The sequence below is a fragment of the Cetorhinus maximus genome, chromosome 16, assembly GCF_964194155.1.
Source record: "Cetorhinus maximus chromosome 16, sCetMax3.hap1.1, whole genome shotgun sequence".
Taxonomy (NCBI): Eukaryota; Metazoa; Chordata; class Chondrichthyes; order Lamniformes; family Cetorhinidae; genus Cetorhinus; species Cetorhinus maximus.
In genome coordinates this window covers 17,584,775-17,601,090 of record NC_135894.1, presented here as the reverse complement: position 1 = coordinate 17,601,090, position 16,316 = coordinate 17,584,775, and the positions used below count along the sequence as shown (strand labels likewise).

The 16,316-nt window shown below is 46.4% G+C and overlaps 1 protein-coding gene across 1 annotated transcript in view; it reads left to right on the top strand.

The window, feature by feature from the left end:
• The first annotated feature begins 242 nt into the window (after window positions 1-242).
• Window positions 243-16,316, top strand: part of rnaseh2b (ribonuclease H2, subunit B) — a 56,534-nt gene continuing 40,460 nt past the window's right edge. The window contains exons 1-3 of the mRNA XM_078559431.1: window positions 243-463; window positions 5,789-5,860; window positions 14,645-14,752. Coding sequence (XP_078415557.1) covers window positions 400-463; window positions 5,789-5,860; window positions 14,645-14,752 — 244 coding nt within the window. The 5' untranslated portion in view covers window positions 243-399. The remainder of the gene's footprint in view (window positions 464-5,788; window positions 5,861-14,644; window positions 14,753-16,316) is intronic.

Below are 16,316 nucleotides of genomic sequence, written 5' to 3'. Positions count from 1 at the left end.
GCACCGTGTGTGTTTTCAATGCAGGGTCCCTTTAAGAGAGACTGTACCAACTCGCGCACATAGGAGGGGGGGTGTAAATTCTATTTGTCATCGTGGATAAACAGAGCGGGTGGGCTCTTTGCTGGTTTAGTTCCAGGATACGACTGCAACCATTTGAATTGATTTTTGTTGGCCTCCCTCCGCCTCTGTCGGCCAGGTTTTTCCGCTTTGAAATGATTGTACTGATCGTGCTCCCCCCCCCCCCCCCCCCACCTACGCCGTGCAATGAACTGCGCCAGGTTGGCGCCATTCTGAGCGAGGAAACTTGTAACAATCTGGAGCTGTAAGATTGTGTCAGTGAACAGATACAATCCCTCCCTGCATTCCCCCTTCCCCAGAGCCTGTGGCACCAGGTTGAAAATGCCCAGCCGGAGGAAGAGGCGGAATGACTCGCACTGTGACCAGTGGGTGCTGTTGGCACAAGGTAATCAGAAAATGGCGTTGGCTGAACAGGAGGATGAGAGGTGTCAGCTGTGGCTCAGTTCATAGCACCCTCGCCTTTGAATCAGAGGGTTGTGGGTTCGTGTCCCACTCCCGGAAACCAAGAACTGTGATTGTACTCGAAAGAGTTGCAATCTGTGACTGTTGATAACTCGAAAGAGTTTGAAATGTTAAATGCTGGAAACCTGAAACAAGGACAAACATTGCTGGGAAAACTCAGCAGGTCTGACAGCATCTGTGGAGAGAAAGACAGAGTTAACGTTTCGAGTCCAGGTGACTGAAGGTTCTGCTGTTAGTTCAGGCTCAGTTGGTAGCACTCTCCCTCCCCTCTGAGCCAGGTCCTGGGTTCAAGTCCCACCCCACAGACTTGAACACAAAAATCCAGACTAATACTCCCGTGCAGTACTGAGCAAGTTCTGCACTGTCTGTGGCGCCATATTTTGGATGAGACGTTAAACTGAGGCCCTGCTGGTAAATGATACCGTAGCCGTTATTTCGAAAAAGTGCAGGGGTTCTCCCTGACGATATCTATTCCTCAACCAGCATCACTGCAAGCAGATTATCTGGTCTTTATCTCATTGTTTTTGATGGGATCTTGCTGTGTGGGAATTGGCCACTGTGTTCCCCTACTCTACAATGGCGACCACACTTCCAAAAGTGCTTCATTAGCTGTGAAGCGCTCTAAAGGACATCCTGAGGTGGTGAAAAGTTGTGTATAAATGCAAGCACTTTTTGCTCTGTATTTCCAATTGAGAGATCTTTAGAAAAGTGTTTTAGTTTTGTTTCCTCTTTTGTTTGTTGCTATGTGCAGTAAAAATGCCTCTTGTATCCTGCTGGTAACAAGAATGTCTTGGTAATGTGTACAGTCCTAGAGTCCAGAGCAGAACACAGGGATGGGAGGGAGACAGTTCCACTTCAGGAGCCACTCTAACTCCCATATTCTCTGCCAATGCCTCTTTCACCAGAATACTTAGCAACAGACCTAATCCTTCAGAAAACAGGGAACTAGAAACTCACAAGTATTTAATTTATCACACTAACCCCTTGTATATACTAAAAAGGTGAGGTGAGAGTGACTGCCCTTGACATCAAGGCTGCATTTGACTGAGTGTGGCATCACCTAGCAAAACTGGAGTCAATGGGAATCAGGGGGAAAACTCTCCACTGGTTGGAGTCATACTGAGCACAAAGGAAGATGGTTGTGATTGTTGGAGGTCAGTCATCTCAGCTCCAGGACATCACTGCAGGAGTTCCTCAGGGTAGTGTCCTTGGCCCAACCTTTTTCAGCTGCTTCATCAATGACCTTCTATCATAAGGTCAGAAGGGGGGATTTTTGCTGACGTTTGCACAATGTTCAGCACCATTTCAACCCCTCATACTGAAGCAGTCCATGTCCAAATGCAGCAAGACCTGGACAATATCCAGGCCTGGACTGCCAAGTGGCAAGTAACATTCACACCACACAAGTGCCAGGCAATGACCATCTCCAACAAGAGAGAACCTAGTCATCGCCCCTTGACATTCAATGGCATTACCATCACTAAATCCCCCACTATCAACATCCTGGGGGTTACCATTGACCAGAAACTGAACTGGACTAGCTATATAAATACTGTGGCTACAAGAGCAGGTCAGAGGCTAGGAATCCTGCAGCAAGTAACTCACCTCCTGACTCCCCAAAGCCTGTTCACCATCTACAAGGCACAAGTCAGGAGTGTGATGGAATGCCCCCCATTTGCCTGGATGAGTGCAGCTCCCACAACACTGAAGAAGCTTGACACCATCCAGGACAAAGCAGCCTGCTTGATTGGCACCACATCCACAAGCATTCACTCCCTCCACCACCGACACACAGAAGCAGCAGTGTGTACCATCTACAAGATGCACTGCAGGAATTCACCAAGGCTCCTTAGACTGCACCTTCCAAACCCATAACCGCTATCTCTAGATGCACAAGGGCAAGTAGATAGATGGGAACACCACCACCTGGAAGTTTTGCTCCAAGTCACTCACTATCCTGACTTGGAAACATATATCGCTGTTCATTCACTGTCCCTTCCTAACAGCACTGTGGGTGTACCTACACCATATGGACTGCAGTGATTCAAAGAGGCAGCTCACCATCATAGGGCAGCTAGGGACAGGCAATAAACGTTGGCCCAGCCAGTGAAGCCCACATCCTGTGAATGAATTTTAAAAAGCCCCTAAGTAAAAATATACAATATATATCTAAATAAATATATAGTCCCTAAATAAAGATTTTTAAATATATAATCCCTAAATATAGATATTTTTATGTTATAGGCCTTAAATATTGATTGTATACATATGTAGTATAATCCTTTAAAAGTAGATATTTAAGTATATACAGTAGTTCCTAAATGTAGATTTGTTCAAATATTTTAATGTTTTATTCCTGTAATTTTGGAATACATGACAGGTGCAACAGGAAAAATATAAAAGAAAGAGGCCAACCTGTACAGAAAAATGGCTTTAATAGTTTAAACGGTCATGTAACCAGAGGCAAAATTAAGTTGAGCAGAAGTATTGTATAAGTTAAGAGGTTTTGTGGTGGGCATTGACCAGGGCTAAAATGAGGAAAGCCATAAAGGGCCTCGTCAGTCCCCATGCAGGCACATATGTCTGTGACAGCCTTCTGTCTCGTGAGGTGATGGTTTGCGCCATCGTGGTCAACTCTGTTAAGCATCGCCTGATGTGCAGACACATATGGTTTTGACCAGAATAGCAAAGTCATGTAATTTAGGAAAGGTACTGGATCTGATTTTTCAGAGGGAATGAGTATTTCTTATTTTTAATTTATTCTTGGGACTTGGCATTGCTGGCATTTATTGTCCATCCTTTAATTGCCCTTGAGAAGGTGGTGGACCACCTTTAATTGCTACTTGGTAACAGTTTAATATAACCAAGCTTTCTAGAGAAGTTGAGAGTAAAGCACATTGGCATGGGACTGCAGACACATGTACATTACTTAGTTGTATATGTTTAATATATATATTTTACATCCAGGTGTAAAACCAGTGCTGAGGAATGCCTGCCTCTTGTCAAATCTGCCCAGTAGTTATTTCCAAATCAGTTTACTGCCTGAGTGTTAAGTTGAATCCCCTCAATATGTTGTCAAGCTGCGATGATTCACTGTTCTCTGATAATGCTGCAAATTGTGTTTTGATTTGGTTGCCCATGTCCAGCTCTACAGGAGATAACCGATGATGTTTCAATTTAAAAACTGGCTACCCATGCAACAGAAAGAGAGGAATACAACCAGCGAAAAGCTGGTGCTGACATTTTCCCAGTTTGGATGTCTCTTTATCCCGGGTTAACCCATAAACTGATCAGTGGGATTTTGTTAACAATAGCCTACACCTGTTCCTTTATGCCAGTTGGGGCAGTTCCCGGTGAGAATTCAAAATAATGGGTCTCCGCAGCCTGTAAGAATACACTAAAATTGGCACCGTCTCCCATAAAGAGAGCTGTGACATCCCACACTCAGGAGACCCCCCTAATGGCTCATTGTTTGTCCTGAGCTGTGAGCTGTTGAGCTGTGCATGTCAGCAGGTCCTAAGTTTGATCTGTCATCTCTGCTTGGTTAGCCAGTTGTGATTTGGGTGCCGATTTGAGGTGATCCAATTGGCTGCAGATTGTCTCTAGATCCTTGCCTACAGTTTTCCACTTTAAATCTCTGTGCGGGGATCTGGTGAAGACAGGATTGGCCTTAACTGCGATGACCTTTGTGGGCGGATTGCCTGTCAACACTCACCATTAAGACCCTCACGTGAATATTGTCCAATGGGGCTTGGTGACAGATGGATCCTGGGGAACTGTGCTTCTCTGTACATCTGCATGGCTTTGTGATCTGTGTCGCTTTTTCCGATTATAAATCACTTTGGTTATTTAGCCTGGATGAGGACAGCTCTGTATAATTTGCGATTTTTGGTTATCTTCTGACCACAGGAGGCAGGGGAATGGATTACTTCTGGTACTCTTCCCTTACAGTCTCCTCCTTTTTGTTCTTAATTTGTTTGCAGACTCTGGTGATCAGCCTAATACTTGCGCTTCCTGTTATCAGCGAATCATAGACTGTTACAGCACAGAAGGAGACCATTCATCCCAGCATGCCTATGCCAGCTCTTCTTAAAAAGCTGTCCAGTAGAATATGTCTAATTCCTTTTTGAACGTTCCTGGTGAATCTGCTTTGACCACCCTTTCAGGCTGTACATTCTAGGTCTTAACAAGTTGCTGTGTTAAAACGATTTCCCCTCGGCTCCCCCCAGGTCCTTTTGCTAATTCACGTGTCCTCTGATTATTGATCCTCCAGCCAATGGAAACAATTTCTCCATATCTTATTCTATCAAAACACATCATTATTTTGAATGCCACTATTAAATCCCCATTTAACCTTCCTTGCTGTTAAGAGAACAGTTGCAGCTTCTCCACTTTCTTCCCATGACTGGCCCCTCATCCCTGGTACCAGTTTAGTAAATCTCCTTTGCATTCTTTCGTTGCCCAGGGCTTGGGATCAGACCCCATAAGACTAACTGCAGTGCCTTCTTCTACAGGTGGCCTTCACAGTCCAGAGGTTTCTATGACATCCTTTGGATAAGTTTTTAGATCTTTCATGCATCAAAGTTGTTTTCTTGCTGCACCATTGGTGGTGGTGCCTTCAGCAACTAAGGACCTAAGGTCTGGAATTCCCTCCCTAAACCTCTCCACCTTTCTTCCTCTCTCTCTCTCTCTCTCTCTCTCTCTCTCTCTCTCCAGTTTTAAGATGCCCCTTAAAACCCACCTCTTTGACCAAGCTTTTTGTCACCTGCCCTAATTTTTTAGTGTGAGTTGGTGTCATATTTTGCCTGATTGCGCTCCTGTGAAGCACCATGGTACATTTTACTGTGCTAAAGTTGCTATGCAAATGCAAGTTATTGTGGTGGATTTATACTGTAATTTCGGGAACTCAAACCAGTGTGAGGTGCCCTGCAGGAGGTGCGCCCCATATCTCAGGCGAACTTCAGTGCACCAGGTAGTTTCCTGAGTTACAGAATTGCCTCATTGAGGTACACTCCAAATTGCCTTGCAACAACACAAGTGGCAGTAGAGATCCGGTCTCCGACAAGGCCACTTCCCAGTTTTTCATGTGCAGAAAGATAAGTTGAGCATGCTGACCAGTCGACATCAGAGATCTGCTCACTTTTCTGAGGTGAGGCCACAGCATGAGGGTGGTGTTGTCAACAGAAACTTGTTCTGTTTAGCTGATTGATTTAGATTTGCTTTTTCTACCTTAACTTTTCTGTTTCAGAATCTGCCATTCATGCACCAGAGAAGGCTGACTGCGGGCCCGTTTTTACCAGACTACGTAATCCCAAAACAGGCAAGTAGATCAGTACAGTGTGATCAGGCTTCACATACATACGGGTAATCGTTTATTAGTATGAAAGACACCAAGTTCATCTTTTTGTATTCATTCACGGGATGTGGGTGTCACTGGCTGGGCCAGCCTTTATTGCCCATCCCTAGTTGCCCTTGAGAAGGTGGTGGTGAGCTGCCTTCTTGAACTGCTGCAGTCCATGTGGTGTAGGTACACCCACAGTGCTGTTAGGAAGGGGGTTCCAGGATTTTGACCCAACGACAGTGAAGGAACAGCGATATATTTCCAAGGCAGGATGGGGAGTGGCTTGGAGGGGAACTTCCAGGTGGAGTGTTCCCATGTATTTGCTGCCCTTGTCCTTCTAGGTGGTAGTGGTCATGGGTTTGGAAGGTGCTGTCTCAGGAGCCTTGGTGAATCCCTCCAGTGCCTCTTGTCGATGGTACACACTGCTGCTGTTGTCATTGAGGCAGGTGAATGATGTTATTTCCTACGAATATAGAAACTTAGCCATAGAGTGTTTGCAGTGTAATGCAGTGTTGGGCATGTAGTGAAACGCATTAGTAGCCAGTGTACTATAGCATTGTCAGCTACCTGCATTTCAACAGTGACTACACTTGGAAAGAACTCTTTTCTCCAAAAGGCTGTGGTTGCTGGGGGACAATTGTATCTTACAACACTGAGATTGAGAGATCTTTTGTTTGGTAAGGGTATTGAGAGAAATTAAACCAAAGTGAGTAAATGGAGTTGAGTTGCAAATCTGCAATGATCTAAGCGATTGGTGGAGCAAGTGCAAGGGTCTGAATGGCCTTTTTTTATTATTCGTTCATGGGATGTGGGCATCGCTGGCTAGGCCAGCATTTATTGCCCATCTCTAATTGCCCTTGTTCGGAGGGCATTTAAGAGTCAGCCACATTGCACCACATGGGAGCCAGACCAAGTAAGGAGAGCAGGTTTCCTTCCTAAAGGACATTAGTGAACCAGATGGGTTTTTACAACAATCGACAATGGTTTCACAGCCATCATCAGTCTTTTACTTCCAGATTTTTATTTAATTCAAATTTCACCATCTGCCATGGGATTCGAACCTGGGTCCCTAGAGCATTACCCTGCATTTCTGGATTACTAGTCCAGTGACAATACCACTATGCCACTGCCTCCTCCAAACTCCTGTTCCTAATAGGCCATCATTTATTGCAGAGAATTTACAGCACAAAATGGGCCAATCAGCTGAACAGGTCCTTTCTGATGTTTATGCTCCACACAGCCTTCTTCCAGACCCTCTTTGTCTAACCCTGACAATTTATTGGATTTCTATCTGCCACATGTTTATCTAGCTTCCCATCAAATGCTTCTATTCGCAAAACATATTTGTGATATCTTCTTCGGCTCTGTGCCCAAAGGGAAGTCTAACCCACAGCGCCACAACCTCCACCGCAGGTAGGGCAAGGAGGCAGGTCCCGAACCCACCCCAGCCCGGCCAGGGATTGAACCCTGTGCTGTTGGCACTAATCTGGCCCACACTGGCCATCCAGCTAACTGAGCCAACCGGCTCCGTAAGGAGATAGAGTTGCTCTGGCAACACGCACTTTTGCATGTATGTTGTAGTCCGGAGCCATGATTACTGATGGTGGGGGCACCAATTTTCTTTCCATGACATGGCTGACCAGGCATCTCTCCTGCTCTTACCTCCTGCCATTGGTGTATGTTGGTGGGATCAACCTGTTTGGCCGCATTATTAACACACCTTCCTTGGCTGCCAAACCCTGGAGTGGGACATGGACCTGGAGCTTCTGACTCAGAGACAGGGACATCACCCACTGCTCCACACGACCTCCTTATTTGTTGCATGAACAGCACTACATAGTTATGTAAGGGCTGACATTACCAAGGGAACTGAGATTTTTGAGGTAAGACTTTTAAAATGAAATTCAAGTGGAACAAAGATGTCTTCAGGCTTCACTGGAAGCTGGATATCTAATTGGTTGGTCTCATGGCGTGAGAGTACAGCCTGATTGCTTGTAAAAGTGCTGGGATGGGAGGGGGGAGAGATTTAACTTTTTGCACTTAGATCTTGCACTATGTTTCCCCTGTGCTTCATAAACAACTCCAATCTCTTTTACACAATTAAATCTCTCCCATTGCCATTGAAGCCCATTTTCTGTTGAATTTGCCCATTCTGTGCTGGCATTAAAAGTGGCATCATTAAATGTTTAAAAGCATAGTAGGCCAGATCTGCTGCATTTACAGGTGCAGATTGGTAGTTTGGATTGTTAATTGAATGTAGAAAGAATTAGAATATAGATGTTAATTAAATATAGATAGCTGCACAGAAAAGGAAAGGAATTGTGCAGTACCTTTATAGGAACAGGAGAAGGCCATTCAGCCCTTTGATCATGATCTGCCATTTAGTAAGATTATGGCTGATCTGTATCCTAATTGCATCCACTATAAACGCAAAAAACTGAAGATGTTGGGCATTTGATGAAAGATCAACAACCTGAAACGTTAACTCTGTTTTTCTGGCTCCATATCCTTAATACCTTTGACTAACAAATCTGTTGATCTTGTTACGAAAGTGTATGAATTTCATAATATTATTGTGATTTATTGTAAAAGTAGATTAATAGTGGGGTTTGGGTAATTTCTGTGTGTGTGTGTGTGTGGGATTTAATTGAATTGGAGACAGCTAATCTGGACGTTTGGAAATATCAAAAGAAGTTAGGTAAAGAGGGGTTTGAAATGCTAAATACATAAACATGGCTGAAGTCTTAGAACATAAGGTGTGAGGAGGATTTGCATCTTTTGTTAAATCAGAGCAGTTTGAATTTCAAAGAGATAGTGGATGTTTACATCTAGCCAGATAAGCTAGGCCAAGCAGTGTGTTTATTTTTCCCACAGGTTACTGACCTTATTAGCACCATAAAAAGTTTTATATTATGGGAAGTTACATTTTCAAAGACATATGGGACAATGAAATATACAAGCTAAAAAGAGAGAAAATGTATATAAGGGAGAATGAAAGGCTATGTTGGGAGAGGCCCTGTGACATCTAGCAGAAGCTTGCAAAACAGCCTCCAACCATGTCTGCATGAGTCTGCTACATCCAGTCCTTAAAGGTGAAAACTGTGCTGGCCTGTCTTTCCAACTTTAAAATCTACTTTGGGACTGTTGCCTTACAAAGGGGTATATTTGGGAGCCAGGTTAGGTAGGAATTTTAGTATTTACTATAGTGTTAAGCAACTGGAATCTTATGTATGTGTTTGACAACTTTTCTTTTGTTAAGAAATATTTTAATTTAAAACTTTAAAACTCTAAAGGGCATAATTTTCAGTCCTGTGGGCGGGTGCGCGCCCGACCGGATCAGGCGTAAAATAGCACGCGATGATGTTGGGTGAGTGTTCCAACACCATCGTACACTTGCACGATATTTCTCTCAGCGTGTACGCACGGATGCCTGAACCATGCCCGCCATTAATTAAGAGGCCACATATGGCCATTATCAGTCCAAGTGACAGCAATTTTTCATTGCCAGTGCGATTTCGTGCTCGTCACACTGGCAAAACGGGCAGGCAGCCAGCCGACATTTTCGAAAACCTCAACCAAGGGCGGGATAAAAAGGGTCAGCAGCATTTCCAGTGTGAGTAGTGAGGAGTTTTGGAGGTAGTTTGCTGCTGGTGGCTTTTTTGGTACTTGGCGGTTTCATCTCTGTTCGGGGCTTCATTCTTTACATTTCCAGGCTTCATTTCAGGATTTATTGGAGTCTCTAAGGCCCCCGGAGGATTCAGACCGTGTGGACCCTTCCAGGTATCAGACAGCTTTTCCTTACCCTGGTAATGGGGATTGTGGCATCTCCTCCGAGGAAGAGAGGGTCAGAAGGGAGAGGAGGCCGCGTGTCCCAGTGCAGCTTCCAGGGGAGGGACCTGTGAGAGGAGAGATGCAGGCACAAATGGCGCAGGGCCAGCAGGGAGTCCAAGGCGGAAGGAGCTGCAGAAGACGCCACTATCCTGCTGCCAGGGTTTACAGGCAGCGAAGCAGCTACCTCAATATGTCTGAGGTGCAATGCCGAAGGAGGCTCCGCATCTGTCAGAGGATCGGCCCTGAGATCAGCTCTGACTGTGTGGGTGGACACCCAGGCCAGTGTCTCTGAAGGTCACAGTGGCCCTCAACTTCTATGCCTCCAGCTCTTTCCAGTACTCAGTGGGGGATCTGTGTGGAGTCTCCCAATCAGCTGCCCACAGTTGTGTCAAGCTGGTGTCAGAAGCTCTGTTCAGGTGGGTACTGACCTTTAATCTTTACCGTACAGACGAGGCCAGCCAGGCTGAGCAACCAGGGGCTTTGCAGCGATTACTGGGTTCCCCCGCGTCCAAGGTGCCTTCGATAGCAGGTCACCCAGATACCTTCTTTAACAGGAAGGGAGGACTCCATTCGCATACAGAAAGTGTGTGACTGCAGGATGCAGATTCTGCAAGTCTGTGCAAGGTACCCTGGCAGCTCCCATGACGCTTACATCCTCAGACACTCCCAGGTGCCGGGGCTCTTCAGTGCTCCAGCCCATATAGGTGGATTGCCACTGGGTGACGAGGGCTATCTGTTGAAGAGGTGGTTCATGATGCCACTCAGCTATCCAAGAACTGGGGCAGAGAAGCGTTACAGTAGGAGCCATGCCTCCACAAGGGTGATGGTAGAGAGGACCATAGGTCTTTTCAAGATGCGCTTCTGATGCCTGGACTGTTCAGGGAGAGCACGACAATACCCTCCAGAGCATGTGTCACTGATAGTGGTTGCATGCTGCACTGTCCACAATCTGGCACTGGCAAGGGGAGAGGATGTTGCACAGGCCACAGAGGATGAGTCCTGTAGTTAGTCCAAAGAGGAGCACGGTGAGGAGAATACTGAGGGCATGGAGGCAGATCTCGGTAACCTTGAAGGCAGGGACACCAGGGATGCCTTGATCCAACGCTCCTTCAGCTAGGCTACCAAAGATCAGCTTCAACTGTCAGGCCCCTAGGGCTGCCACCTCCATCCCGGATGTCTGAAAGAACCCTTCCATTTGAACACAAAGAACACTCAGTGCCTGTGCAATAAAGTTCAAAGCCCCTGTCATGAAGAGATTAATGTCTATAATGTTATTGGAAATTATTTTTTAAAATAGAGTTTAGTGGTGTCTGTGCCTATGTGTGTGTGTGTTAATTGGATTAAAGTTAGCTGGTCTAGAGGCTTTGATGTATAGAAAGAAGTAGGTTTGAAATGATAATTAGATAATCATGAGGAAGTTTAGAAACGTAGGTGTCAAGGGGGAAATTTGCATTTTTTAAATTAACCATTCAAAAGAATGGGTGAAATGTTGCACCTAGCTAGAAGACGCCAAGCAATATGTTTATTTTTTTCAGCAATAATAGAATTGGTGGGATGAAAGGATGTTATTGTTAGAGGAGGTAACGTTAAAAGCCTAGTGATACAATGGAAAATTTACATTCAAAGAGAAAGATATGTATAAAGAGAAAGAGGATTGTAGGTAAGGTAGAGGCATTTTAAGATCCAATAAGTGTGAGAAGCCTCAAGCTGCTGTCTGCAAGGACCCAGAGCTGAAAGAAACTCGTTTTGAATGCGACTGTCCAGGTTTTGCTTTGTCAGGTGTCTCTTTAAACCTGTAAGATTTCCTGTTGCCTTAATGGGGATGTAACTGAGAGTCAGATTAATTAGGGGATTTTTGTAGTTATAGAGGTAGAGGTATTTTATAGATATATGTATATGTTTACAATCTTTCTTGTATTAATAAATGTTTAATTTAGTTTTATAAAAACCTCTTGGGACTAGGCGGTCTTATTACTGCTGAATTCAAAGCCTGCATCTCAAAACATACAAATTGCAAAAATGGGTTTTGACAGTCGTTTCAAGTTTCCTTCTGGGATTTGAGTAACTCAGCCTTTACCATCGGCTGTGTCATAATAGCCACTTCCGTCCAGCATTTCATACTGGCATTCCCCACTCCAATGAAGTAAAACAGTGAAGCATACTCAGGCCATGATGACAAAAACAAAATTTGTCTCATTCTGACAATTCAAAACTATTTACATAAACTTCTCTGGTCTTCATTCTCAGACCAGTATAGATAAAGTAAACATAAATGAACCTAAAATCACCCATGACCTGTCCCCCTTGTGCTCATGGTGCCTTTAATTACGTTTGTGAGTACTACGTCTTGGTGCCCCCCTTTTGCTGCCATTGGCATTGGAGGAAGCCTGCTGTCCTGTTGGCCTCGATGACCTTGGCGGTCGTCCTGTGGCCAGTGGAGCCTGTGCTGGCCCTGCCTGGGAGGCAGCAGCCAGTGCCATGGCTGGCATCTCCCCAGTCACCGTAGCCTCATCAGATGCGACGGTCACTGGCAGAGGGGTGGAGGAGCTGCTGCCATCATCCAGAGAGGAGCCCACAAAGACTACAAGCAGCTCGTGTGCCATTGTGAGTTCACTCTGGACCTCCCTGCTCGCCATTGATGGACGGGCACCTAGCTGGGATACTGGGTGCCACACATCTCCCACACTGACACTGACCACCTGAGGTCACTGCCTGTGTGAGGGCTGCAGGTCCGAGCACAACCCCAGGAACCCCTGATTCTGTCCCTGGAGCTGCCTCTCCATGAGAGTCGCCACTCTCTCCATGGAGGAGGCGGTGTGCTTGACCATGAATGTCAATGCAGTGCTCATGCTCCGCATGGACTCCTCCACAACGGAGTCTATGGCATGCAGACCCTCATGGATCTCCACCAGATCCTCCTGCACATCCCACTGGACATCCAGCATCTGCCGCCTAATGGACGACTCAAGCTCAGCATCAGCCTTCAACTGAGCATCGTCCTGGCCCCCAGCCGTCCTCCGACTGCCAACGCCCTGGGCACACTCTGCCTACGCCTGTACCTCATGCGATTGTGAAGTGCCCTCACTAATGTGCAGGAGATACTAGCTGCCGATCTAATGCCCACCGAGTTGCTGGTATCTATACTGGTGCCTGGTTCAGAAAGCGATTATGACAGAGGTGCAACAGAAGCTTGGTGGTCCTCCAGTGTCAGGGGTGGCCTTTCGGGGCCTGCAGAGCACATGTCTGCTGGCGAACCTAAAAGGTCATCACACTGCCACTGTGCGTGCCAGGTACCCTGGTGAGACAACGGTGATCTGCATCATGGTGCCATCATCTTTCAATGATCAATGGGGACTCCAGGTTCGAGGCTCACATCAATGAAGGCACTACACTAGAATGGTTGCACAAACCTAAAGTCTCACCTCTGTGCACTGTGCTCTTACCTTCTTCTGGCACACCCGCCTCTCCACGCCAGGTGGCACGGGGAGCGCACCGGCTCTCGAGCTCCAGGGCGTCTTGCTCATATCTGGTTAGGATTAGGAGGTTAGCAGGGCCTCCGTTGGTCTGCGACCTTTCAGTATTGCACTGGGCCGTCTTCTTCTGAAACAACAGAGGAGCATTGATTAGCCCACTCTCTACCTGCAGCGCCATTGCAGCCTGGCCAACCCCAGCTGAGGAGCACCTTGCAGGGCACATCTGAGTCATGGTCCTTGAGCTGCGAGGCACTCAGTCCAAGCAGCCAGGGCTCACCCTCTTGGCCAGCTCCAGTGTCATTGACAGTTGGCACTCAGACTCTAGCACCCCTGAGGCTCACGGGAGGAATGGACACCCCTTAACACCTCTGCACCCTGACCCATGCCAACACGGTACTCACCCTTTTTGAGCGCAGCAGGTGATTGAAGCGTTTCTGGCACTGCACCCAGGAGCGCCATACCACGCCATGGCAGCTGACCAGCACTGCTACCTCCTCCCGTGTCCTCTTTTTGAGGTGCAGTGGCCTCCTCCTCCCATCCCTGGGGACAGGGGTGTCCCTCCTGGCAGCCGCCTCCTCCAGGCGGACGACGAGGCACTCATCAGAAAAGCAGGCGGCTGAGTGCCCACCGGACCTGCCCTCCCTCCTGCCGTGTCCAGCTGCACTCGACTCCATTGTGAACGCTGAACACACGCCCCTCCGTGGCAGACTTCCACGGGCTGCCTGGGCTGTTAGCAAACCGGCTGCAGGGTCACCATTGGACCCGGTGGCTGACAGGACCCCACCCCCACTCGACCCTTTACGGCCAGTGCGGAGCAGCTTTTCACGCTGGGAAGGCCTTAATGAGCCCGATCGCAGGTGGTGGACCGTTTCGTGGTCACTCCCAGGCCCGCCCACCATGCCCACCTGACAACCTCAAAATCCTGCCCTGAAGGTCTCAGTAGACTCATTACTCCTGATTTCAGTGCTCAGTCTTCGCATAATAAATACAAATTGCAAACAGTTGTGACCGCGGAACTAAGTTTCCCTTGTGGATTTGGGTCTGCCTGGCACACATCTGCCACGTCATAACAATCTCAAAATTATAAATTAAACTATCATCTGCTGCTTATGATGAGAGAGCTCCACACTTCTACCAATCTTTGTGGGAAGCAGTGCTTTCTAACTTATCTCCTGAATGGCCTGGCTCTGACTTTGAAGGTTATGTCATGAACCACCCTTTTGGAAGTTACTATTGAATTTGCTTCCACCACCCTTTCAGGCAGCATATTCCAGATCGCAACAACTCTCTAATTGGAAAAAAACCTCCTCGAGTAACAATAAAAACAGAGGGGAGTTATCTTAAAACTGTTTGTGGGTTGAATTACTGTACAGTAAAATTGATTATTCCAATCACACGTACCATTGTGTAAAATTGTAAAATAGGCTTGTATAAATTAATTTATCTCTCTCTCTTACAGGCACTGCTGCTTTGTACCTTTTTAATAGTGGTGCGACTCAGGTATATGAAGTGAAGGCTTTTGATGAAGATTATCGATCTTGGTTTATCGGTCAGTCTGTTCAGTATGGTGAGTATTCCCTTCCTCTGTCTGGTAATTTGAGTATTTTTGATAGCACTTACTGGTTTGTGATACTGATTAAACGGTGACATGAGGTACTTGTTAGAAAAATTGTTGCACTAATTTGTGCATACTGATTTTTTCCTCTTGCAATATTAATGCTAACTGGGCACAGATCTTTGTGACCAATAGAGTCCCATCATTTCAAAGGTGTGCCCAGGTTCCACAATAGACAATGTCTGGACCAGTGACTGTATCTCCCTTTGTGACAGACAACATTGGCATGCCATTATTGTGTAGTTTACACATTACCAAAGCGACCCTGACAACTTATGTTCACAGCATTAGTGATGATTATCTGGTTGTGTTAATGGACTCTGCAGTGTCAAGTTCCATGTGCATTATTAACTCCCTGATGCATTTGTGGCTTTCGATGGTTTACAGGCTCTCCTGGATAATCAGCAGGATTATTAAGTTCCTTTTTTGTATTTCGTATTTTCCACAAGAGAAGCTAATTGTCTGCACATTACATTCTGTACATTCCTAAATTCTTAAATTTGTAAATTAAGCAATATTTGAAAGAATATAAATTTAAAAATATAAAAGGAATATGTTAGCTGTTTCTACTTGCCTCTCGCTCACCGACCCTACCACTCACCGTTCCCCTTGCCCATTCCCTCTCACTTGGTGCTTCCCTCTCCCGAATCTTCACCATGAACAAGGGCTTGGGAGAGGGGCAGCAAGAGGGAGGGAGCGAGAGGAGCTACAAGTGGGAGGGCCGAAGAGAGAAACAGCAAGTGGGAGAGGGGCAGCAAGAGGGAGGTTCAGGAAGCAGGATGGGCAGGCGCAGCGAGTGGGAGGGCTGCTCCAAAATGGTGCTGCTCGGGGGTCACACGACACCAGCTCAAAACAACAGTAAAATGGAAATCCCAACGCTAAGTGCATATACCGGCCCCTTTATATCCACGACATTAAAGTAGAACAAGTTAAAATGGGGCAACTTAAAACAGGGACTCAGTGTAATATTCTTTGGGAAGGAAACCTGGCATGGCATACATGTGACTCCAGACCCGACGCAATATGGTGGACACTTCACTGCCCTCTGAAGTAGTGCAGAAAACCACTCAGTTGTCAGGGCAACTAAGGATGGACAATAAATGTGAGCTTTGCCAGCAGTGCCTAATCTCGAATTGATTTTTTTTTAAAAAGTTCCACAAACAGTGGTGACGTAAGTGACCAGATAATTTGCTTTTGGTGGTGTTAATTGAGGGATGACTGTTGTCCTGGACACTGAAGAGATCTTCCCTGTCCTGAATCTCTTACAGCCATCTGACAGGTTTATAACCTCATCCACTTTTGACAGTGATGCACTCCCTCAGTACGGCACACGAGCGTCCGCTTAAATCATGTGCTGAAATCTGTGCAATGGGAGCTTGAATTTATTATCGTTGTTCATGTTCTAAGGCAGCATGGGGCAGTGGAGCGTTGAGCCATTTCTTCTTGTAGGCAGGATGAGGTCTTCAGCTAGGTGTTGCAAAGGAGCAGCTCCCAGCCTCCAACCAGTCAGGTGGCA